The following is a 21,299-nucleotide window of genomic DNA, read 5'->3' as shown; positions in this document are numbered from 1 at the left end:
ATAATTGTACAGATTACTTTGCACTGTTAATGTTACCTGTCATAGAATCTGTACAATTATGTGAATCCCCCTACATAAATTCATACATGCATTAATCAGTAGCTTTGTTGTAACATTATTGTGTTTTATTTTAGCTCTGAACGCAGTCCTAATTGTTTGTCTGATGTCTTGGAAAATCCTAATAGTCTTACCAAACTACAACTCACTTAGTAGATTATTGTTTTTCTCCTCCAGGTTACTTTCTTGGAAGAACAGGTGAGAGCCCTAAATGAGCGCTTGTATCCCCCAGAAAATGAGGAACCTCAACAAAATGGAGAGGTGTCGACTGCAGATGTTGCACAGCTTCAAACAGAAAATCGGGATTTGGAGCTGCAATTATCAGAGAAGAACAAAGTGAGAAACCATTTATTAATCTTGGAGCCTTAAAGTTCATGTTCCTTGACAGCAATTAACTGTTTTGTAGGTTTACATTTTCTTGACTTTTTTGAACAGTGATTGGCCTTTCTATTCGAAAGCAGTTGGTTCCATTGTCCTTGGTTAATACATTAATGTATTTATGATTACTACTAGTGACCTACTTTTTGCTTCATTTGTATTTAGTATAGGCCTTTGTGGGTTAGTAGTTTATTCCTAATTTCATGTTGCTAAGCGATGTAAGGAACCTGTGGCTGATTAAATCATCCTGGTCATCTAATATTTGCAAGTATAACACTGAGGCGCAGGCTTAGTTTGGAACATTTCCTTTACAACTAGTTAAACTTTCTCCAAGCTTTTATGATGCTTGGTAGGAAGAAGACTGTAGGTGACAGGTGGTAGAAACTTGTGGGTAGTGTACCTTTGCCTGAAACATGTATGATAGTTGGTTGTGAGGAGAGTTTCAAGCTTTTGCTCCTTGTGCCACGAGAGGGGATGCTACAATTTGTCTGTCACATTCTTCGGTTAAATCAGTAAAATTTTATGAGGGTGTCAAAGGCTGGTCATTGTTCTGGGTTTGATGTGAAGAATTTTGTGTAGCTGCACACACAATCGCTATTTGCTTCATAATAAGTCACTGAAGGTCTTTGGATTGCAGGGTGATGTGGTGTCTTGACAGTTACACATTTTTCACATTTTCGACACAGAGGGTATTCCAGAGTCAGGATATTAGAAATTGTTCATTCTTTTTTTTTATGGAAAGTTTCTACTGGAAAATTATCTTTTTACTTCCTTATGTTTTAGTGGACCCCTATATAATGACACAGACAACCCAAAAACAAAATGAAATTCTACCTGGAAAAAGTCCTGTGTTTAAGAAGCATTGCCCAAAGTATTTTTTTTAATTGTTGATTCACACATGTAACATACCAATTTGAGAGAGGTGCTCTCTCCTGTTACATTATTTTCAGTTTAAATTGTGTTTGCAAATTATTACGAAAGAGAAATCAATTTTGCATTGTAGAAAGTTTGGAAAAAAGATGTGAATCACTCCTGCCTCAATCCCCATCACGTGATCTTTCCCAGGCAACCACAGGTTTCACCACAGAATTAATACAAGCAAAGAGGTCTAGGTATTTAAAGTTGAATATAAAGTGGCTTCAATACTGTAATTAAAGCATTGCTAAAAGGGCTCTACAGGTATATGACTGAACACAAAGTTGGTGCTCTTTCCAGGGCAGCCAAATAGTGATAACTCTTTGAGTTCCCTTTTTGCCCATTAGTACTTAATTGACAGTGTGAATTGAAAATGTCATGCTAACTTTAAGGTTTGACTGCTTGGTCCTCCTGCAGAACTTCACAAGCAAATTAATGTTTCTGTTTTTGGAAATTTGAATCTCACTAATTGGAAATAGTCTTTTTAATTTCATATAAATCCTATGATACTGGCTTTGCATTATGTATAAATAGTAAAGAACATATTTCTTCTACAGATCATTAAGCAATTGCAACAGCGCATGGCTGAGCTCAAGAAGACTCTTCAAAAGGAGCTGGTAAGTTTTTGGATACTGCGTAGATAACAAAGTTTGGTTATTCCCATGTGGAAATAATGTGCTACATGGTAGCTATTTTTGCCCAATAATATTGAGATACCTGGAGGCTTTTTGAGCAAGGAGTAAGATGTGTAGCTCTAGAAACTCAGAGAGCTGCTGTTTGCACATGTTTTATGCAGTTGAGAAATGTCCATGGTTTGTCTGTTTCTACTGAATCCCTCTAAACCCTGTCTTAGCATACACTATGTTTAGGTTATCCTGTTTTAGATTTAAACCTATAATAACTGATAAAGCCCCACCGAAAGGGAAACAACCCTCACCAGTATAAACATATACACATCTGTACAACCACAAACTAAGTGCCATTCAAAGAAAGGAAAAGGAGAGTGAAAAAGTCATTTTTATTTCTTCCTGAACTTTGTTATACAAGGTAGCAGCAAGAAAGTCTGGCTAACATTACTCTGCTTAGTTTTTGTTGTTTAGGGATATCACTAAAATATTGTTTGTTTCTTCCTTTTGCTTTTTTCAGTTTTATGGTCCTTGCTCTAAAAATGCAGAGTTTAGAAGCATATTTTAGGTTGTATCCAGTTATTTTATAAACTGTAGAGAATCAGGAAATATCTAAATCATATTTGATATTTTGGCTACATTTGATTCTTTCACTGATAGATAAAATGGCTGGTTTCATAAGACTCTTTCCCAATGTGTACCATCTCATTTACCCCCAGACAGAGAATGGGTGAAACCCTTTGATACATCAGCCCCCTTTTCTAGCGAGTCAGTATTGATAGTAGGTGAATTGCCAAACACCCCAGGCTTTAATCATTCAATGCAAGGTGTAGTGACCGGTATATGTAAAAAGTGTGCGGTCACCAAGATAGTGGTGAAAACATGACACCAGACTTTTGGAAAACATGGAACGTGGTGTCAATTGAATGCTGCTGCAAAATGTTCTTTCCAAGTTCGGCAAAGATTGGAGTGATGTTGTTTGTATCCGTAGTGATTCAGCTACACGTATATGAAACGAGTTGTGTTATGATCTGTCAAAATCGATACCTGAGCTGAAGTACTTCCCTGTAAGAGGTCCTTGCCACTTGCTAGATGGTATGCTGAAAGCATCTTTACAATCTTCAGAGTTAATGAAGAATGCTATTGACTTTGTAGTCCCTTTTGTTGCACTATTTAGTTATGCGCGGGAATAGAAATACAAATAGTTCTCATTTTGTTCTTTCTGTGGCAACAAAGAAAGAGTCATCCGAACTTTCATTTAGCCGGTGGTTCTCGGTCCTAGAGGCCGTGAAAACTGTATTATCCATGTGGCAACCGTTTATAGAATTTCTGCTCATCCAGTATTGGGGTATCTTCATAGATTCACATGCCTGAATCATTCCCCGTCGCCGAGGTGGGAGTTCCACGGTAAATACAAAAGTAGTGCCAAAAGTAAATAATAGTAGTAGGCTCAAAGAAAAGGCCTAAGGCCTACATCCTAGTAGCCTATTTACATCATTATAGTAAAAAGAACCAAAACTTGGTTCTAACCAATCAGCTACCAGCACCCTGTAGAACCTTCCCAGCAGAGGCAGTTCTCAAATTTTCACCGTAGGTCGTGTGGAAGGGAGTCTCCCTGAGTGCCACTCAGTTTTTCTAATTTTTTCTTCAGAGTGTCTGACAGGAAAGCTCTTTTCAAACCCTGCAGGACCTGTGATTAAAAAAGAGGGTCCATGTGGATGATCAACATAAGGACTGCATTTATTGCCTTTTTACCAAACATGAGGCAAAAAATTGTAAGCTTTGCCGTACCTTCCCTACCAAAACTCTTAGGGATAGAGAGGCAAGGCTGCTCTTGTGGTTCAAATCTTCTTCGGCTGAAGAGGATGACAGAGCGTCTACTTCCAGGAAGAGAGCCAGGTCCCATGACAGCTCTTCAAGTGAGGGGAGAAAACACTTGAAATCATCCCATAATGTTTCTGACCCTTCACAGAGGCCACCAAAACTTTCCTCTGGGTCAACGCTGTCTCCGTCATCTACAGCAGGCAAGGACTCAAAAAAGGCTTATTAAATCTGTCATGGTGACTACTTCATCCACTATCTCTGTGACTTCTTCTTCTGCCTCATCATCTACGGCTACTATTTCAACTACGACAATTCAATCGCCTATTCTGTCTACAAAGATCTCTATTTCTACAAAAAGAACAGTTTTGAGGAGTCGTTGAAGAGAAAGTTGAAATCACCGCCGACGACCGCATCGACGTTGAGCTCATTGATCGCACCGTCGACAAAGTCTCCGCTGTCGATGAAGATCTCATAGTCGATGAAGTCTGCTCCGTCCACGGAGCAGACTTCGTCGACGACGGCAACATTGACGATCTCATTGTCGACGACCCCGTCGCCGAAGAGCCCGTCGACTACGGTTTTGTCTGTTCAATCCACAGTTTCTGCTGGTTTAACTCTACCTGCGCAGTCAACGCCTAAGTCATCAGGTTTTTACCAGCTTAAGACTTTTCAAAGACGACCAGATTACAAGATCTCACCACTTATGCCTTCACATCTCCTAGACACTTGTACTGAAGAAGATGACTATGAGGATGAAGAGGATGAGGGACCCTTTGGTACGGCTCACCATCCTTCTGAATTAAATATCAAGTGTCAGGATAATGACAACGGTGACTCCCAGGAGCATTATTATCAAGAAGATATAGTTGTTCCACATCATAGATTCCATCATCGGGAAGGACGTCAGAGGGAAATGAGTCACCTCCCTCCAACGCTCATTCAGGATTTACAAGCCATGCTGGCGGATTATCGACAAAGGTGTCCCCCACAGCAGTCCGTTCCGGAGAACCCATCCATACCAGCGGTGGTTCCTGTTCTATTGACTCAACCGGAAGTTCCTGTTACACCTGTCCCTCCTTCAGATCAAACGGAAGAAGTGCAAAATTACACTACCTCCTCCGAAGAAGAGGTTGAAGAGGGTGAACTACCTGACAATACTAATATTCCAGACCCATGGGATGACTATGTAATTTCAATGCCTTCTCCACCTCTTCCTCTGCCGTCTGATTCCCCACCTGAGGACATCTGGGGCTTCCCAAATTTGATGCAACAGGCTGCAGCCAGATTTCAATTGCCGGTAACAGTCGAGCAGACAGAATGTTTTCTTCATGATTTCAAGGAAGAGTCCAGGAAAATCACGAGAGCTGTACCTATAATAGATTATATATGGAATGAAGGGGTAAAAATCATGAAAACCCCTGCATCTGTTCCGGCGGTACTTCAGCGCATAGAGAAAAAATATTGTGCTCCTGCCAACAGCCCAGCTTGCCTCATTGGTCACCCGCGTCCTGATTCGGTGATTTCACAGGCCGCCCAACAGCGATCTAAGAATCCTGCAACACCTATCACCAGACCACCTGATAAGGAAGGACGTTGTCTGGACCTTATAGGCAAGAAATTCTTTACCATGGCAGCAGCCTCCATCAGAGCTGCCAATTCTTTAGCCATTATCGGTCGTTACGACCGCCAAATGTGGTCAGACATGATGAGTTTCATTGACCTCATTCCAGAAGACCATAGGCAAGAGGCAAGAAAGATTCTGCAGGAAGGGGAATGTGCCGCATCAGAGACTATAGATTGCGCTTTAGACATCATTAACACCAACTTCTATCAGCTTGCAGGAGCGGCAGTGCTTCGGTGCCAGGGATGGCTTAAGGCCACCACTTTCAGACCTGAGGTGCAAACAAAGATTCTGGACATGGCTTATTACGGAGAGTCCTTGTTCGGGAAGCACATTGATGAGGCCCTCTTAGCCATAAAAACTGACACGGATACCGCACGATCATTGGGTACCCTTCAGTACAGACGTGGAAATTTTTGAGGAGCAAGAGGGCGTGGTTTTTCATCAAGAGGAGGATACCAGAATCAGCAGAACAGGCAGTATCAATCCCATTATAGACAGCCCTACAGCCAGTCTCCTCATACCGTCAATCGTCCACGGCTAGTTTCTCTCGTCAAGGTGGTCGGAAGAGATCACGAATTCAAGGCAGAGACACTAGCAGGAAGCAGTGATTTCCACAGGGCGCCAGTCATATTACCCCCGTACCCGTGGGCGCGAAGATTTCAACTTTTGTACACAAGTGGCGAGAAATCACATCAGATCAATGGGTTCTAGACCTAGTAACCAACGGCCACACCCTCGAATTCATCAAACAGCCACCTACTACTCCGCCCAGGAGTCCCCCTCCCCCTCGTCTTCACTTATCATTCAAGGAAGCCTTTACGATGCTCCTCAAAAATGCCATAGAGAAAGTTCCACCATCTAAGAAAGGAACCGGTTTCTATTCTTGTTTCTTCCTCATCGAAAAGAAGTCAGGGGAATGGCGACCAATTTTGAATCTCCGCAAGTTAAACAAGTTTCTCTAGAAACAAAGTTTTCGAATGGTCACGCTTGCTGAGATTTTAAGTTGTCTAAACAAAGGGGATTTTATGGCTTCTCTGGATATGGAAGACGCTTACTTCCACATGCACCCCAAGCATCGCAAATATCTTCGATTTACTGTGGCTGGCGTCCACTATCAGTTTAAAGTGCTCCCTTTTGGGCTGAAATCGGCTCCAAGAATCTTCACGAAGTGCTTGGCACCAGTAGTGGCAGCATTGAGATCCCGAGGAATACAAGTATTCCCTTATTTAGAAGATTGGCTGATCAAAGGTCCTTCAGAACAAGATACCAAGGTTGCCACAGAAGAATGTTTGCATCTATTCGCTTCTCTGGGGCTGACCCTCAACAAGAGGAAATCACAATTATGCCCTCTCCAAGTCATACCTTTTCTCGGAGCACGGTTAGACACGGTCCAGTGCAAAGCGTTCTTGTCACACGACTGCCAGCTGCGTCTTCAGAAATTGGCAAAGCTAATTGCAAAAAAAAAAGTCCGTTTCAGTCCGAATGTTTGCTTCGCTCCTCCGAATGTGCTCTTCTGCGATACATCTCATTTCCTTAGCACGGCTCAAAATGAGACTTCTTCAGGAGGAACTGCACCTTCAATGGCAGCAGGCCATAGGTTTGTTCGACGATACTATCAGGATCACACAGCGCATAATAAATTCTCTACGTTGGTGGTCACAGGCAAAGAATTTAACTCAAGGCCTCACTTTTCTACAGACCATTCCAGATTTCGTTTTAACAACCGATGCCTCCATGGAAGGATGGGGAGGTCATTTGCAGATTCAAGGGAGATGGTCTCAAGTTCAAAGGCAACAACATATCAACAGTCTGGATCTCTGCGCCATCTTTCTGTCTCTCCAAGCGTTTCTCCTAAGGATCGCGGGATCCTCTGTGCTGGTTCGTACCGACAATACCACCAGCATGTATTACATCAACAAGCAAGGAGGAACAAAATCAGTTACACTCTCGAAGGAGGCTCAGGAACTGTGGGAGTGGGTCACATTCCACTAGATAACACTGAGAGCTGAACATGTCAGGGGTCTCCACAATACCCTGGCGGACTCGCTGAGCAGGTCTCTAACGGACTGTCACGAGTGGGAGCTAGAACAGGAGCAAGCGAACACAGTGTTCCAGGTTTGGGGCAGGCCTGCTCTGGACTTATTCGCAACGAGGGAGAACAAGAAATGACAATACTATGCCAGCAGGTTCCCTCAACAGGGATCAAGAGGGAATGCCCTGTCCATGCGATGGTCAGGGATTTGTACTTGCGCTTTTCCCCCAATACCATTGATTCCGAAAGTGCTCCGAAAGATGAAGCTGGAGGGTTGCCGTTTAATACTGATTGCACCCCGTTGGCCAATACAATATTGGTTCCAGGAACTTCTCTTATTGTCCCAAGACAGGCCCATTCGCCTTATTCCAACGCCTACAATGTTATCGAGGGACAGAGGGCAAGTACTTCATCCGGACCCACAGTCCCTGCACTTGCACGCATGGCTCCTGATTTCTTAGAATTGAAGGACCTCAACATTCCACAGGACTGTTGCGAGATTTTGGCCAAATCCCGTTCCCAAAGCACAATAAAGACTTATCGCCTCAAGTGGAAGCGATTTTGCTATTGGTGTGAAGCGAATAATATTCATCCAATTCAGGCTCCTGCAGAACAAATACTCCTGTATCTGCTTTCTCACGCCAAGTCTGGGCTTACTTTTTCATCAATTAAAGTACATCTTGCTGCTCTTTCCAGATTCAGGAAGGGCTCAAAACTTCCTTCTCTTTGCTCGTCCTCACTTTTCAAACAATTCATGAAAGGACTTTTCCGGGTTTTCCCTCCAGTGCGAGCACCCCCTCCAGAGTGGGAACTCAACACCGGGTAAGCGCAATTAATGAAGCATCCATTTGAACCGATCCATAAAGCGGATCTCAAATTCCTTACTTGGAAGGTCGCCCTTTTATTGGCTCTCACCTCTGCAAGAAGGGTTAGTGAGAGCCAAGCTTTCACTATCAAGGAGCCCTTTTTGCAGTTTACTAGTGACTACGTAATCCTTCGAACAAATCCCAAGTTCATACCTAAGGTACCAACGCAATTTCACTTGAATGAGCCGATAAAATTAAAAACCTTCTTTCCGAATCCATCCACTCCAGCTGAAAGAGCATTACACTCCCTGGATGTTAAGCGCTGTTTAAAATTCTACCTACAGAAAACTAGGGACATCAGCCTGTCTAACCAATTGTTCGTGGCCTATGGTCAAGCAACTCTTGGGAATGCAGTAACAAAGGCAACTATAGCCAGATGGTTGGCATCTGCTATCCATTTCTGCCATGTGAAAGCTAATAAGCCTTTGCAGAGGAAAGTAAAGGCTCATTCGACAAGGTCTATTTCAGCTTCTACAGCTTTGTTTGCTGGACTGACTTTGGAGAATATCTGTCGTGCTGCGACATGGAAAAATGTCCACACGTTCACGAAACATTACTGCCTTCAATCTTCGCATCAAGAAGATGCAGCGGTTGGACAGGCTGTTCTACACCATCTCTTTCATTAAGATCAGATTCAGGTACTTTCTCTTTTATGATTAATCCGTTATTTTTAATATGTATGCAAATATACAGGTTGATATGTCTAAAGATCGTACTTATCTCTGTATACTTATGTATATGTATACTTATGTATGTATATATATGTATAATATATGTATGTATATATATATATATGTGTATATTACCTACTGGCGGTCGCCAGTAGGTAGTTATAGTTAGGACCACGTTTCCATAGGAAAACCTCAACATTCTATTTTGAATAACTTTGGCGCCGGTCGACGAATCCTCGCGAATTTCTCAAAATAGGTGGGGCGCTACGCTCCGCTCCTACCCTGAAAGTCTCGGGGGGATCCGTCAAGCGGGGGCTGAGATAAAAGGGGGGTCCCAAAACGCGTTTTTACCATGCATTTTTCCATAGGACCTTTAGAACGAGCTACAGCCCGAACGGCTGAACAGAATTACTCAAAATTTGGCAGAGAGGTAGTCCCTAGGTCAAGGAAGTGCCTTTTGTAGGTTTGGTGTAAATCTGTTCAGTAGATTCTGAGAAAATAGCCTTTAAATCAATATATATATATCTGAGCCCGCTTACGGTACGCTTACCGTACGCTTACGGTAAGCGTACGGTGGCGTGCGCGAGCGCGATTCTGATTGGCTCTTAGATCTTAGTAAACATTCGAATCGGCCGAAACCAGGAAGCGGCGGCCGCCATTTTCTGTGTTTCACTCTGAAAAAAAAAGAGTGAAAACAAGAAAAGGGGGCAATGAGGAGAGTTACAGACCCCCTTACATTTGTGAGGGGGTCAAAGAAGGACTGTAAAGTACAAAACAAACATTTATTGATTTTTAAAAAAAATCACGGGGTACGCGTACGGTAAGCTTACGGTAAGCGTACGGAAGAAACATGGCGTGCGCGAAGGAGATTCTGATTGGCCCATAGATCTTAGTAAACATTCGAATCGGCCGAAACCAGGAAGCGGCGGCCGCCATTTTGTGTGTTTCACTCAGAAAAAAAACAGAGAAAACAAGGAAAGGGGGCAATGAGGAGAGTTACAGACCCCCTAACATTTGTAAGGGGGTCAAAGAAGGACAGAAAAGTACAAAAAAAACATTTATTGATTTTAAAAAAAATCACGGGGTACGCGTACCGTAAGCTTACGGTAAGCGTACGGTAAAAAAAAAAAAAAAAAAAAATGAAAAGCAGATTTAAGAGTTTGCTCTTCATATGTCCTCCATGTGCGCACGGTGCGCGAAGCGCATCGTGCGTTCATGGCCCATCTAGCGTAATGTGGGCACGCGGTGCGCGAAGCGCACCGCGTGCTCACTGTGCGCGCACTGTGCGCGAAGCGCACCGTGCGCGCATGGAACGAAATGCGTTAAGTGGGCGCGCACGCCACAAATGGCGTAAAGTAACTTAGCATTTAAAAAACCGTACAAATTCACTGAAAAAACCATAGGTTTCACACATGTTATAGTTAGCTGGACATTTTACTGATAAAAAACCAATGAAATTCCCCCGTTATAGTTACTGTAGGCAACTATAACTCACGCGACCGTAATCCTCTGCTGATGACATATGTGTCTTTATGAAAAAAAAATATTTGTAATATATGTATAGCTAAAATTTAATGGAAGAAGACATGGGCAAATAAGTGTCTAAATACAGTATTAGCATCAGCAGAGGATTGCGGTCGCGTGAGTTATAGTTGCCTACAGTAACTATAACGGGGGAATTTCATTGGTTTTTTATCAGTAAAATGTCCAGCTAACTATAACATGTGTGAAACCTATGGTTTTTTCAGTGAATATATATATATATATATGTGTGTGTTTATAAGTGTCTTTTCTATAGTTTTCCTTATTAAAGGATTGTTTATAAAAAAAAAAAGTAAGATATGTGTATGATGTTTCTCAACCTTTGTGGATGATATTTGGGAGTTTATGAGCACGTGTCTCTCACCATCCGCGAACGACAGTATATTGGTATGTGAATCTATGAAAGATACCCCAATACTGGATAAGAGAACAAGTTACTTACCTGTAACTACAGTTATCCGGTATTGGTATCTTTCATAGATTCACATGCACCCACCCTCCTCCCCGAGGAGACCGTTCTCTATATCTGGTATACTTATTTATCACTTGTGCTAGGAAAATCTGAGGAGAACTGTCTCTACTGGGAAGGTTCTAGAGGGTGCTGGTAGCTGATTGGTTAGAACCAAGTTTTGGTTCTTTTTACTATAATGATGTAGATAGGCTAGTAGGATGTAGGCCTTAGGCCTTTTCTTTTAGCCTACTATTATTTACTTTTGGCACTACTTTTGTATTTACCGTGGGACTCCCGCCTCGGCGACGGGGAAGGATTCAGGCATGTGAATCTATGAAAGATACCAATACTGGATAACTGTAGTTACAGGTAAGTAACTTGTTTTCTTAGTGATGATGCCAAAGCCAAGAAATGTGAGGACCTTAGGTCACATATTGGTGTGAAAAAAGTACACACTATTGCATTCTTAGATTTTTACAGGAAAACATGACTGCTGTAGTGGACATAATAAAAAAAACTAGAGTCTGAAAACACCCTTGTATCCCAGGCAGAAGCGGCTCGTGGGGAGTGCCGTGGGGCAGGGCGGGGGATAGTATCTCCGGCTCACGTCCGACCAGATTAATGTAACTAAATAAACAAAACAAATTTAATTGCGCGCTCTGAAACGCCAAATGCGTTTCAGCCTTAATTTTTAGCTAAAAGTGATCCTGATGTACATTCCTTATTGTACCCACATATTTACTCATTGATTATTAATATGTTGTTCCTAACTGTTCATATAGTTGAGCGATTTCATTTTAATGGAAGGTTTGACCTTCATGATCTGGGAACCTTGCAACTTTAACAAGTTTAAAGTGAAAGCCCCCGATAACCATTGTGCTGTCTGTCTGTCTCTAAAGGTATTTGTAGGGCACAAACCTAGCTAGGAAGCAGCGGAGCCCCGAACAGTGGACGAGGTATAACAGTATAGTTCAGGGCCGTTTACAGAGAGGCACATGGGAGGGAATTTCTGTTATGTGGCAGATAGTGTGTTGAAGATGTAAGTCTTAAGCTTCTTCAGTAGCAGGAGGCTTGGAGCAGTTCAGATATCAGTGAAGATACTATTGCATATCCCGGAAGGATGGACTGAGAAATCCTGTATTTTCATTTCATACAAATTTTCTTCTCCAACTTGGATAGGTCATGGCTTCTGTTATGACGTCTTCCGCCTTAGGCAGTCAGTTTCTTGGCCATGTATGTAGGGTGTTTTTTTCTTATGGCTTTGTAGATGCAGCTCATCATGAAGATGTTACAGACCTAGAGGGGGAGCCATTGTAATTCCTTTAGTGTCATGTAACATGAAGTAATTTATTCAGCATTTTGATAACAACTGCTGGAGCAGGATGCCTTTGAAGGGTGCAACATGCAGTCTAGTAGGCCTTTGTCTTCATCCATGTGTGAGTGGACCTAGGCTTGCATACTTTTTGAGATGCCAATTTCTGTCTTGTATGGATCAAGCTGTCATTACTAACATAAGTTTAAAAAAGACATAATTATGGAATTCTAGAGCTATAGGCCATTTCCGTCTTGTTTTATAAAATGACAAAAGAGGTTGCTGTTTGTGGAAAGTTAGTTTAACCCACAGCACTTAGTCAGGTGAGTTTTTCTACACCTTCCTACCCAACTAGTGTTTAAAATATTTTGGTCAAGTTTTTTTTATGCGTCAAAATGCTTTCTCTTTTGTGCCTTAGAAAATAAAACCGGAGAATGAGGTTGCTGAAATGAGGGAGAAAGTAAACACTGAAATGACCAGTGCACCCACGACTACAGTGACAAATAATTCTGATTTAAATGACTCCCGGGAAATCAACTTTGAATACCTGAAGCATGTTGTTTTAAAATTCATGTCTTGTCGGGAGACTGAGGTAAAGCACATTCACCTCCATTATGATCATTTATTCCTTTTTTTATTTGTTCAGGCAATGTTTAACACTATAAGTATTTGTTTGTCCTGATATGGCATTGCCACATACTTATCTTTTATTTTGTATAAGATACACTTCTATTATTTGGGAAATATTCATTGCAGGATTGTGATTCTGTTTAATGGACTGTTTACATGTTTACAGCATGTTAGCGGCTAGAGACCCATTGTCAGGAATAATTAATAAAGCATATGTGGAATGCCTTCAATATTCACAAATGCTTTGTGGTTTCTAGTTGAACTGAACACCTCTACTGTGGACTTACCATACCCAGACACATGATAACGTCCTCTGTGAACTCCCGAAAGTTTCACCAATTCCCTTTCTGTTAAGTTGTCTAATAGTCTGCACCTTGTGTGCTTGTTTACCAATGTCTGTTGATTCATATATTTATTTAAAAACATGTGTGTGTGTGTGTGTGTGTGTGTGTGTGTCTGTATACACACACACACACACATACATACATTTAACTGAAGACAAAAAGAGTAATGCTGCACTTCCAAGGGACTTCAGAATAACGGCTTTAATTTGAGTCATCAAATTTCACCAGCATGTCACCTACGCGTTTCAACCAATGCGGTCTTGATCACGGTGGCTGGATTGAAGGTGCAATTATGACTTGTGCTTACCGGCCTTATATTGTCCACAGGCATTCTGGTAGTCAAAGTTCAATGATTGTTAACCTTTAGCTTGTTGTTGGGTTCGCACAGTCATTGATAGTGTAGGATTCTCATGTAATGATTTTTCTATACTAATTCTTCCACGGTGACCTGATACTTATCGGAGCCCATGTACTCAACAGTGGAAGACTTTAATAGCCCTGATAGGCAAGGACTTCCAGGATGCCTTGTAAATCTCTGCAACTGTTAAGATAAGACAGCCTCGTGAAATATGGTGAGTGTGAGCCATCAGCTTATTTTGCCTTTATGTCGATGCGATCTCAGAAGTGATTGGGGTCCATGAGCTTCAAAATTCTCGCTGGCAGAACTGTCAATTACAAGTTTCTCATTAAAGAAACTGGTGACATGAAAAGCAAAACTTTTAATTTTAAAAGTGCTGCTGGTGAAAGGTTGACACACACACACACAAAGGAATCCAAGGAATTGGAAACGGAGTGGGGCATTCTAGCAGATGGAATTTGCATTATGCCATACTAAAATCAGGTGGACTCCCCACAGTGTCATCATGGAAGAATTAGTATAGAAAATTCATTACATGAGAATCCTAGTCATATCAATGACTGTGCGAACCCAGCAACAAGGTAAAGGTTAACTATCATTGTACTTAGAGTACCAGAATGCCTGTGGACAATATAAAGTCGGTGAGCACAGGACGTAATTGCACGTTAGATCCAGCCACCGTGATCAAGACCGCAATGGTCGAAACGCATAGGTGACATGCTGGTGAAGTTTGGTGATTCAAATAAAATCCGTTATTCTGAAGTCCATTGGAAGTGCAGCATTACTCTTTGTTGTTTGCAGTTATATTTTTGTGGGATGGTGGTCATTACCCAAATGCTCGCACCAGCAGCAAGAGCGTGCCGTTGCTTTTACCACTTTGCTTTGGGATATATATATATATATATTCCAGTAGAAGGCTGGGAGCCGAAACGCGTAGACCGTCCTCTACCGTTCGTGATTGCACAATGGTTTAAAGTAAAGCACTTTGGATTGTTTACCGGCTGTTGTGCTGTGATCCTTCGCCAAGTTCCAGGAATGGAAAGGAGGTTCGGAGGAAATTCGAAAATATATATATAATATAAAAAATCCGCTTTTGTTAAGAAAAGAAAAGTAGAAATTCACAGAAAGCCCAGGGTTAAAGTGACGATGTATTTAGGTCAATATCTCAGCGACAATATTAACATTTTGAACTAAAAAAACTACAGACATTCAGCAGGTATAGGTAGCAGAGCTAACTAAAACTACCATGCATTGCTTATGACCTCCCATATATTTCATCACTCATGACCTGTTCTATGACATCACAGATGACATTTCAAATGACATAATTGATGACATCACTGATGACATCATCCAATGAGTGTTAGTTTGTTTTATAGTTTATGTAGTTGCTGGTAACTATTACTTTGCTACCTAATTTGATACAGCCTGTGACCAGCTAATGGATGTAAGTGTTTACAAAAGCATGTGCTGTTAATGCATCATAGGTCTGTAGAGGTATGAACACGTTCAAAGCTTTGTATTGAAGAGTAACTCTGTGTGCAGGTGACAGTTGACAACTTGTGTTCAGTGTTTCCACATAGGCTGTTTTGGTTCTGCAGAAAATGTTTCCAAGAGATCAAAGATTCTAGGTACCTTATACTAAGTATTATAAGCAGCCTTGAGTTATTAGGCAGAATCGTCTCAGCATGACAATTTCTACATAACATAGAAGAATGTGTGCACAGGTACTAACCGATGTACATGTGCTTGATTTGCCTCCGAAGATGGGGCTAGCTGTAAAGTTTTCACCACAATATGAAGACTGAAGTTAGTATGATCTTTAACACCTTCAGACCTTGGTTAATTTAAGTGAATAGTCTCTATTTGGATAGGTTTTGCTTTGAGATTGCACTGTTCTTAGTAGATACTTTTAAATACTCTGTGGTGTATTTCTCATGAGCTTCCCTGTCTGCAAACTGTGTATTAGGGTCAACTCGCCCCATAGAGTAAAAACTGTTTACAGTACCCACTTTTCTAGTTATTATCAACTTAATTTCTTAATGAAGGTTTTGTGACTGATACACAAAGCCTCTCTTTAGTAGAGCATTATTTATGTAACTGAAGTTGAATATCTGGAAGAACTTGGTTTTCTCTGAACACTTATATACAGATTGAACACTATGTACAGTAGGAGTTATCCTATCTATGGTTGATAGTTAATATGAATTTGGCTACCCTTGAAGTGTATAGTTTAGGGTCACTGTTGCACATAACACAAGCTTGGTTCACCTAAGGCGGTTGTATTTATGATGGCATTAATCATGCTTCATATTAATGGCATCTATTTTTTACACTCTAATGCCATACTCATTTATAGAGCAATAGGTGCAAAAGATGTTTGGATGATGTCATCAGTTATGTCATCCCTGATGTCATCAATGATGTCATTTGATATGTCAGTGATGCCATAAATTATGTCATAGAACATGCCATGAGTGATGTAATATGTGAGTTCATAAGGAGTGCATGGCGAGGGCACAAGTTATAGTTAGCTCTGCTAACTATAACTGGTGAATGACTTCAAAAGATTCAGGTCACTGAGATATTCACCTAACTATAACGTTACTGTAACCTTATGTTTTTTTTCCAGTGAATTTCGAGGTTTTTTTTAACACGAAATAATATTTTATTACCATAAGTAAAGCCAACCCCACCTGCCTACCCTATGCAGGCAGCCAACCCACGGTGTGCACAGCCTTCTGCTGTGTACAGCAGGTGGTTGGCAACAGGACCTGGCCTGCAGCCAGGCCCTTTTGCCAGCCCACCCAGAGGCAGCAAACCTCCCGCAGGCAGCCAACACCACAATGCACATGTATGTATGTGTGTGTGTGTGTGTGTATGTATATGTGTGTGTGTGTGCGCATGCATGCATGTGTGTTTGTATATATATATATATTCAGTGAAAAAACCATAGGTTTCACACATGTTATAGTTAGCTGGACATTTTACTGATAAAAAAACCAATGAAATTCCCCCGTTATAGTTAGTGCAGGCAACTATAACTCACGCGACCGCAATCCTCTGCTGATGCTAATACTGTATTTAGACAATTATTTGCCCATGTCTTCTTCCATTAAATTTTAGCTATACATATATTACAAATATTTTTTTTTCATAAAGACACATATGTCATCAGCAGAGGATTGCGGTCGCATGAGTTATAGTTGCCTGCACTAACTATAACGGGGGAATTTCATTGGTTTTTTATCAGTAAAATGTCCAGCTAACTATAACATGTGTGAAACCTATGGTTTTTTCACTGAATTTGCAAGGTTTTTTAAATGCTAATTCCTAACTATAACGTGTGTGAAACCTATGGTTTTTTCAGTGAATTTGTACGGTTTTTTAAATGCTAAGTTATGTATTTATTTTTTTTTTTAAGGTTCACCGTGCGCGTACCATACGCGCACGGTGAAAAACCTTAAAAAAAAGTAATTCTGTTCAGCCGTTCGGGCTGTAGCTTGGACTAAAGGTCCTATGGAAAAATGCATGGGGAAAACGCGTTTTGGGACCCCCCCTTTTTCTCAGCCCCCGCTTGACAAATCCCCCCCGAGACTTTCAGGGAAGGAGCGGAGCGCCCCACCTATTTTGGAAATTTCGCGAGGATTCGTCAATCGGCGCCAAAGTTATTCCAAATAGAATGTTGCGAATTTCCTATGGAAACACGATCCTAACTATAACTATCTACTGGCGACCGCCAGTAGATAATATATACACATATATGACATAACTGATATCTCAAATGACATCCAGTGAGTGTATTTTGTAAGAGTTTGATTGTTAAACATATATACCAAGGCACTACAAAAGTAAAAGTAGTATACTAGGTGTACTACTGAGTGATACTACTTCTAATATATGTTATGTGAGTGGCTGTGTGACTGAAATATCTGTGTACGTATGAGTGGCTGTATGGGTGTATAAGTGGGTATGTGAGTAGCTGTGTGAGTGGCTGTATTGGTGAGTGAGTGGGTGTGTCTGGGGCTGTATGGGTGGGTGAGTGGCGGTGTGAGTGGCTCCATGGGTGGGTAAGTGGATGTGTAGTGACTGGGTGGGTAAGTGGGTTTCTGAATGGCTGAGTGAGTGAGGTGTATGAGTGAGTGGCTGTGTTGAGAGGCTAATTGGGTGAGTGAATGGGTGTGGCTGTAGGTAAATAAGTGGGTGTGTGAGTAGCTGTATGGGTGAGTGTGTGGTTATGTGACTGGTTGTATGGGTGAGTAACTGGTTGTATGAGTGGCTGTCTCGGTGAGTGAATGGTTGTGTGAGTGGTTGTATGAGTGAGGAAGTGGGTGTGTCAGTGGCTCTATGGAGGAGTGAGTGGGTGTGTGAGTACTGGTATAGGTCTGTGAGTGGATATGTGAGTGGTTGTGCAGGTGTGTGAGTGGGGTACGAGAGGTTGTGTGGGGGGTGTGAGTGGTTCTGTTGATGATATTGATGTCATCTGTGATGTCACTTGAGATGTCATCAGTGCTGTCACTGACATTGTCATGAGTGATGTAATATGTGAATTCATAAGCAGTGCATTGAAGAGGTTAAGTTATAGCTAGCTCAAGTAACTATAACTGCAGAATTTCACAGAATTTGTACGAGTGAAATCTGAGCTTGACTATGACGTTCCTGTAACCTTTGTTTTTTTCAGTGAATTTCTAAGGTTTTTTCAATTCTATTTCCTAACTATAATGACGCTGTAACCCTTGGTGTTTTTAAAGTAAATTTCCAAGGTTTTTAAAAATCGATTTCCTATCTATAACTTCCCTGTAACCTTTGTTTTTTAAGAGAATTTCTATAATTATCTAACTAGTAGTCGCATTTGCGGAATGGTGGAGAAAGGGGTGCGTGCCTCTGACCAGCTTTCGGGATTCCTGCTGTGTCAGACTTACTGGATGTAACAGGAGGGCTTCTGGGCCCCCAAGAACCCTCAGCATCCAAGAGGACTTCATCCCCAACCGGCAGTGCGCCAGGAGGCACATTTGTTATGTTACGTTATAACATTTTATAAAGCGCGACAGCTGTCCCAGCAAAGAGGCGTCCCGGTGCTGACAGCAGTGAGAAACAAATGGGGTGAGGTAGAAAGGTCTACAACAGAGGAAAGAGGTGTGTTTTAACTGCCTTGAGGAAAGCTAGGTAGTTGTTCATGCCACAGATCTGTACAGGAAGCGAGTTCCAGAGTTTTGCCACCATAGTACGGAACGAGCGTCCCCCAGCGCGCACCCTCCTTACCTGGGGGACCACTACCAGGTTTTGCCCCAAGGAAAGGAGTTGGCGTGTAGGTACATATGGCAGCAACAGGTTGGCCAATAAAACTGGAGTGGCATGTTTTAAATTCTTGAAGGCCAACCAGAGAGCCTTAAAGTCAATACGCCTGGTCACCGGCAACCAGTGGAGTCGGCGAATGGCATCCGACACAGGACAAGCTCTACGGAGACCAAGAAGGATTCTGGCAGCCGCATTTTGGACCCTCTGGAGTCTCAAAATGTCTGCCTTGTTTGACCCTAGATATAGTCTGTTGGCATAATCCAGTCTCGACAAAATCAAGGCCTGGATGATGACATTTTTGAGTTGGTGGTCAAAAAAACCCAATAAAGGTCTGCCCAAAACATGTCCCTGCCACCTTCTTTGTTTGGACTTGGAAACTGAGGGCTGAGTCCACCCACACCCCCAAATTCTTCACCACCTGCTTGGGGGAGGGGGAGGGGCATTACCAAGGGTTTCGGGCCACCAGTGCTCGCTCCAAAGCCTGGGGTCATTCCCTACCAACAACCCCTCAGACTTGTTAGCATTAATCTGGAGACAGTTGGCAGTCATCCACTCGTCGATGGCCGCGAGATCGCTCCGAAACTTGGGAGCGCCCCACATGGGGTCGTCTGAGAGTGCCACTACCAACTGAGTGTCGTCGGCGTTGGACACCATAGTCAGACCTCTACTCTTGGCTGCCAGGGGTTGGACGTACAGGTTAAACCGCAATGGGCTCAGGGAGGAGCCCTGTGGCACCCCTTATTTGATGGTGTGAATACCGTGAATAAAAGGGGGGGGCCATCACCTGAAACGTCCTCCCTGCAAGAAAAGAAGAGAGCCAATCTAGAGCGGAGCCAACTATGCCTACCTCCCCAGACGTTGCAGCAAGATGGAATGGTAAACTGTGTCGAATGCGGCACTCAGGTCCCGTAATATCAGTACTGAAGTGCGCCCGGCATCTAGTGCAGTCCGAAGGTGTTCGGTCACAGCCAGGAGCGCTGACTCCGTGCTGTAGCCAGGACGGAAACAATTCTGGGAGGGGTCTAAGATGTTGTTGGTGTTTAGGAAATCTGTTAGTATGGAATTAATGCTCACTTTCCCCTGAGGCGGAAGCCGGGGGCGTTCTCTACTTTTCTCCACGTTACTCTGCTGTTTTAATTTACCTCGATCCTTGCATGTGAGATTTACATCGCCTCAAGGGTCCCCACACTCTATTGGCCACCGGCGCAGCCGATTTCAGGCACTGACGCCGGCACGCAGAGGATAGCCGCCGCCATCTTAGGGGAAGGCAGGGTAGCGGTCCAGCTCTTGGACGCATCCCACCCTCCTCTCTATGTATAAAAATAGATGGACTTCCCGTCCGCGCAGCGGGCGGGCGCAGCGGGCGCGCCGATGGCGCGCCTAAGGAAGCCCGTCTGCGCCTGGCCCGCGCCTGGCCCGTGCCCAGGGCCAGTTCCCCTGCCTGTCGCTCTGAGGTTAGCTCTCTCTACTGGTCTAGAGAGCAGCTCCTTCAGATGAGAGCAGGTACGTGTATGCCGACCTACCGCTGCTCTCCGTGCAAGCTGGAGGGTCGCCCTTTTACATGCCTTCACTGTGATCTGGTACTTCCCCCTTTGAGAAAACGTGCCCTTCCTCTTTCCAACCCGACCAAGCGTCCTACTCACCCCCGGACGCTGAGGGCTGGCTTGGTCAACTGCCGCTCTCTCCCTCGCCATACTAGCGAGATTTGGACATCTCTTGTTACCCATGCTTGGGATATCCTGTTCCTTACAGAGTCCCGGATAAAAGACACTTCCAAACCTGATATTCATCTGGCTACTCCCCCTGGCTATCTCTTAATGGGCATTAATCGAGAGGGTGGTAAAACTGGAGGAGGTCTTGCTATTATATTGAAATCTCATCTCCGTCTGACCATCAGGAAACTTACGAATATTGGGCTGATTGAAGCCATGTACTTCACCATTTCAGACTCTGCTGCTGTTATTTTAGCTGGTATTTTAGTGTATAACCCCCCCCCCCCCAACGCTTCAGCCCCCTCCCTTACGCTACTGGTACACCAGATAGCGGATCTTTCCCTTAAACATCCGCACTTTATAGTGCTTGGTGATTTCAACCTACATGCTGAAAACTCTTCCTGCTCCCTGGCTACTCAACTATTAGACACTTTGCAGGGCTTAAACCTGACCCAATTAGTTCAGGGCCCGACTCACGTAGCGGGCCATACTCTTGATCTAATATTCTCTAACCATCCTGGTATTACAGTACATCCCTCCCTCCCTCTCACCTGGTCAGACCACTACTTTCTCCCTTTTGACCTCACGCCTCCCTCGGCACCTGGTCCGGTGGTGCTTGGTAGGGAGTACGGGAGAAAATGGCATAAAGTTACCTGTAC

The 21,299-nt window shown here is 43.0% G+C and overlaps 1 protein-coding gene across 5 annotated transcripts in view; it reads left to right on the top strand.

Moving 5' to 3' along the window:
* Positions 1-21,299, top strand: part of GOLGA1 (golgin A1) — a 489,123-nt gene that overhangs the window by 373,589 nt on the left and 94,235 nt on the right. For all 5 annotated transcript variants that reach the window (XM_085613776.1, XM_085613774.1, XM_085613775.1 and 2 more), the window contains 3 exons: positions 235-393; positions 1,908-1,967; positions 12,717-12,890. In XM_085613776.1, coding sequence (XP_085469902.1) covers positions 235-393; positions 1,908-1,967; positions 12,717-12,890 — 393 coding nt within the window. The remainder of the gene's footprint in view (positions 1-234; positions 394-1,907; positions 1,968-12,716; positions 12,891-21,299) is intronic.

Source organism: Triturus cristatus, chromosome 1_2, assembly GCF_964204655.1.
Source record: "Triturus cristatus chromosome 1_2, aTriCri1.1, whole genome shotgun sequence".
NCBI lineage: Eukaryota > Metazoa > Chordata > Amphibia > Caudata > Salamandridae > Triturus > Triturus cristatus.
This window is presented reverse-complemented; position numbering and strand designations above follow the sequence as displayed.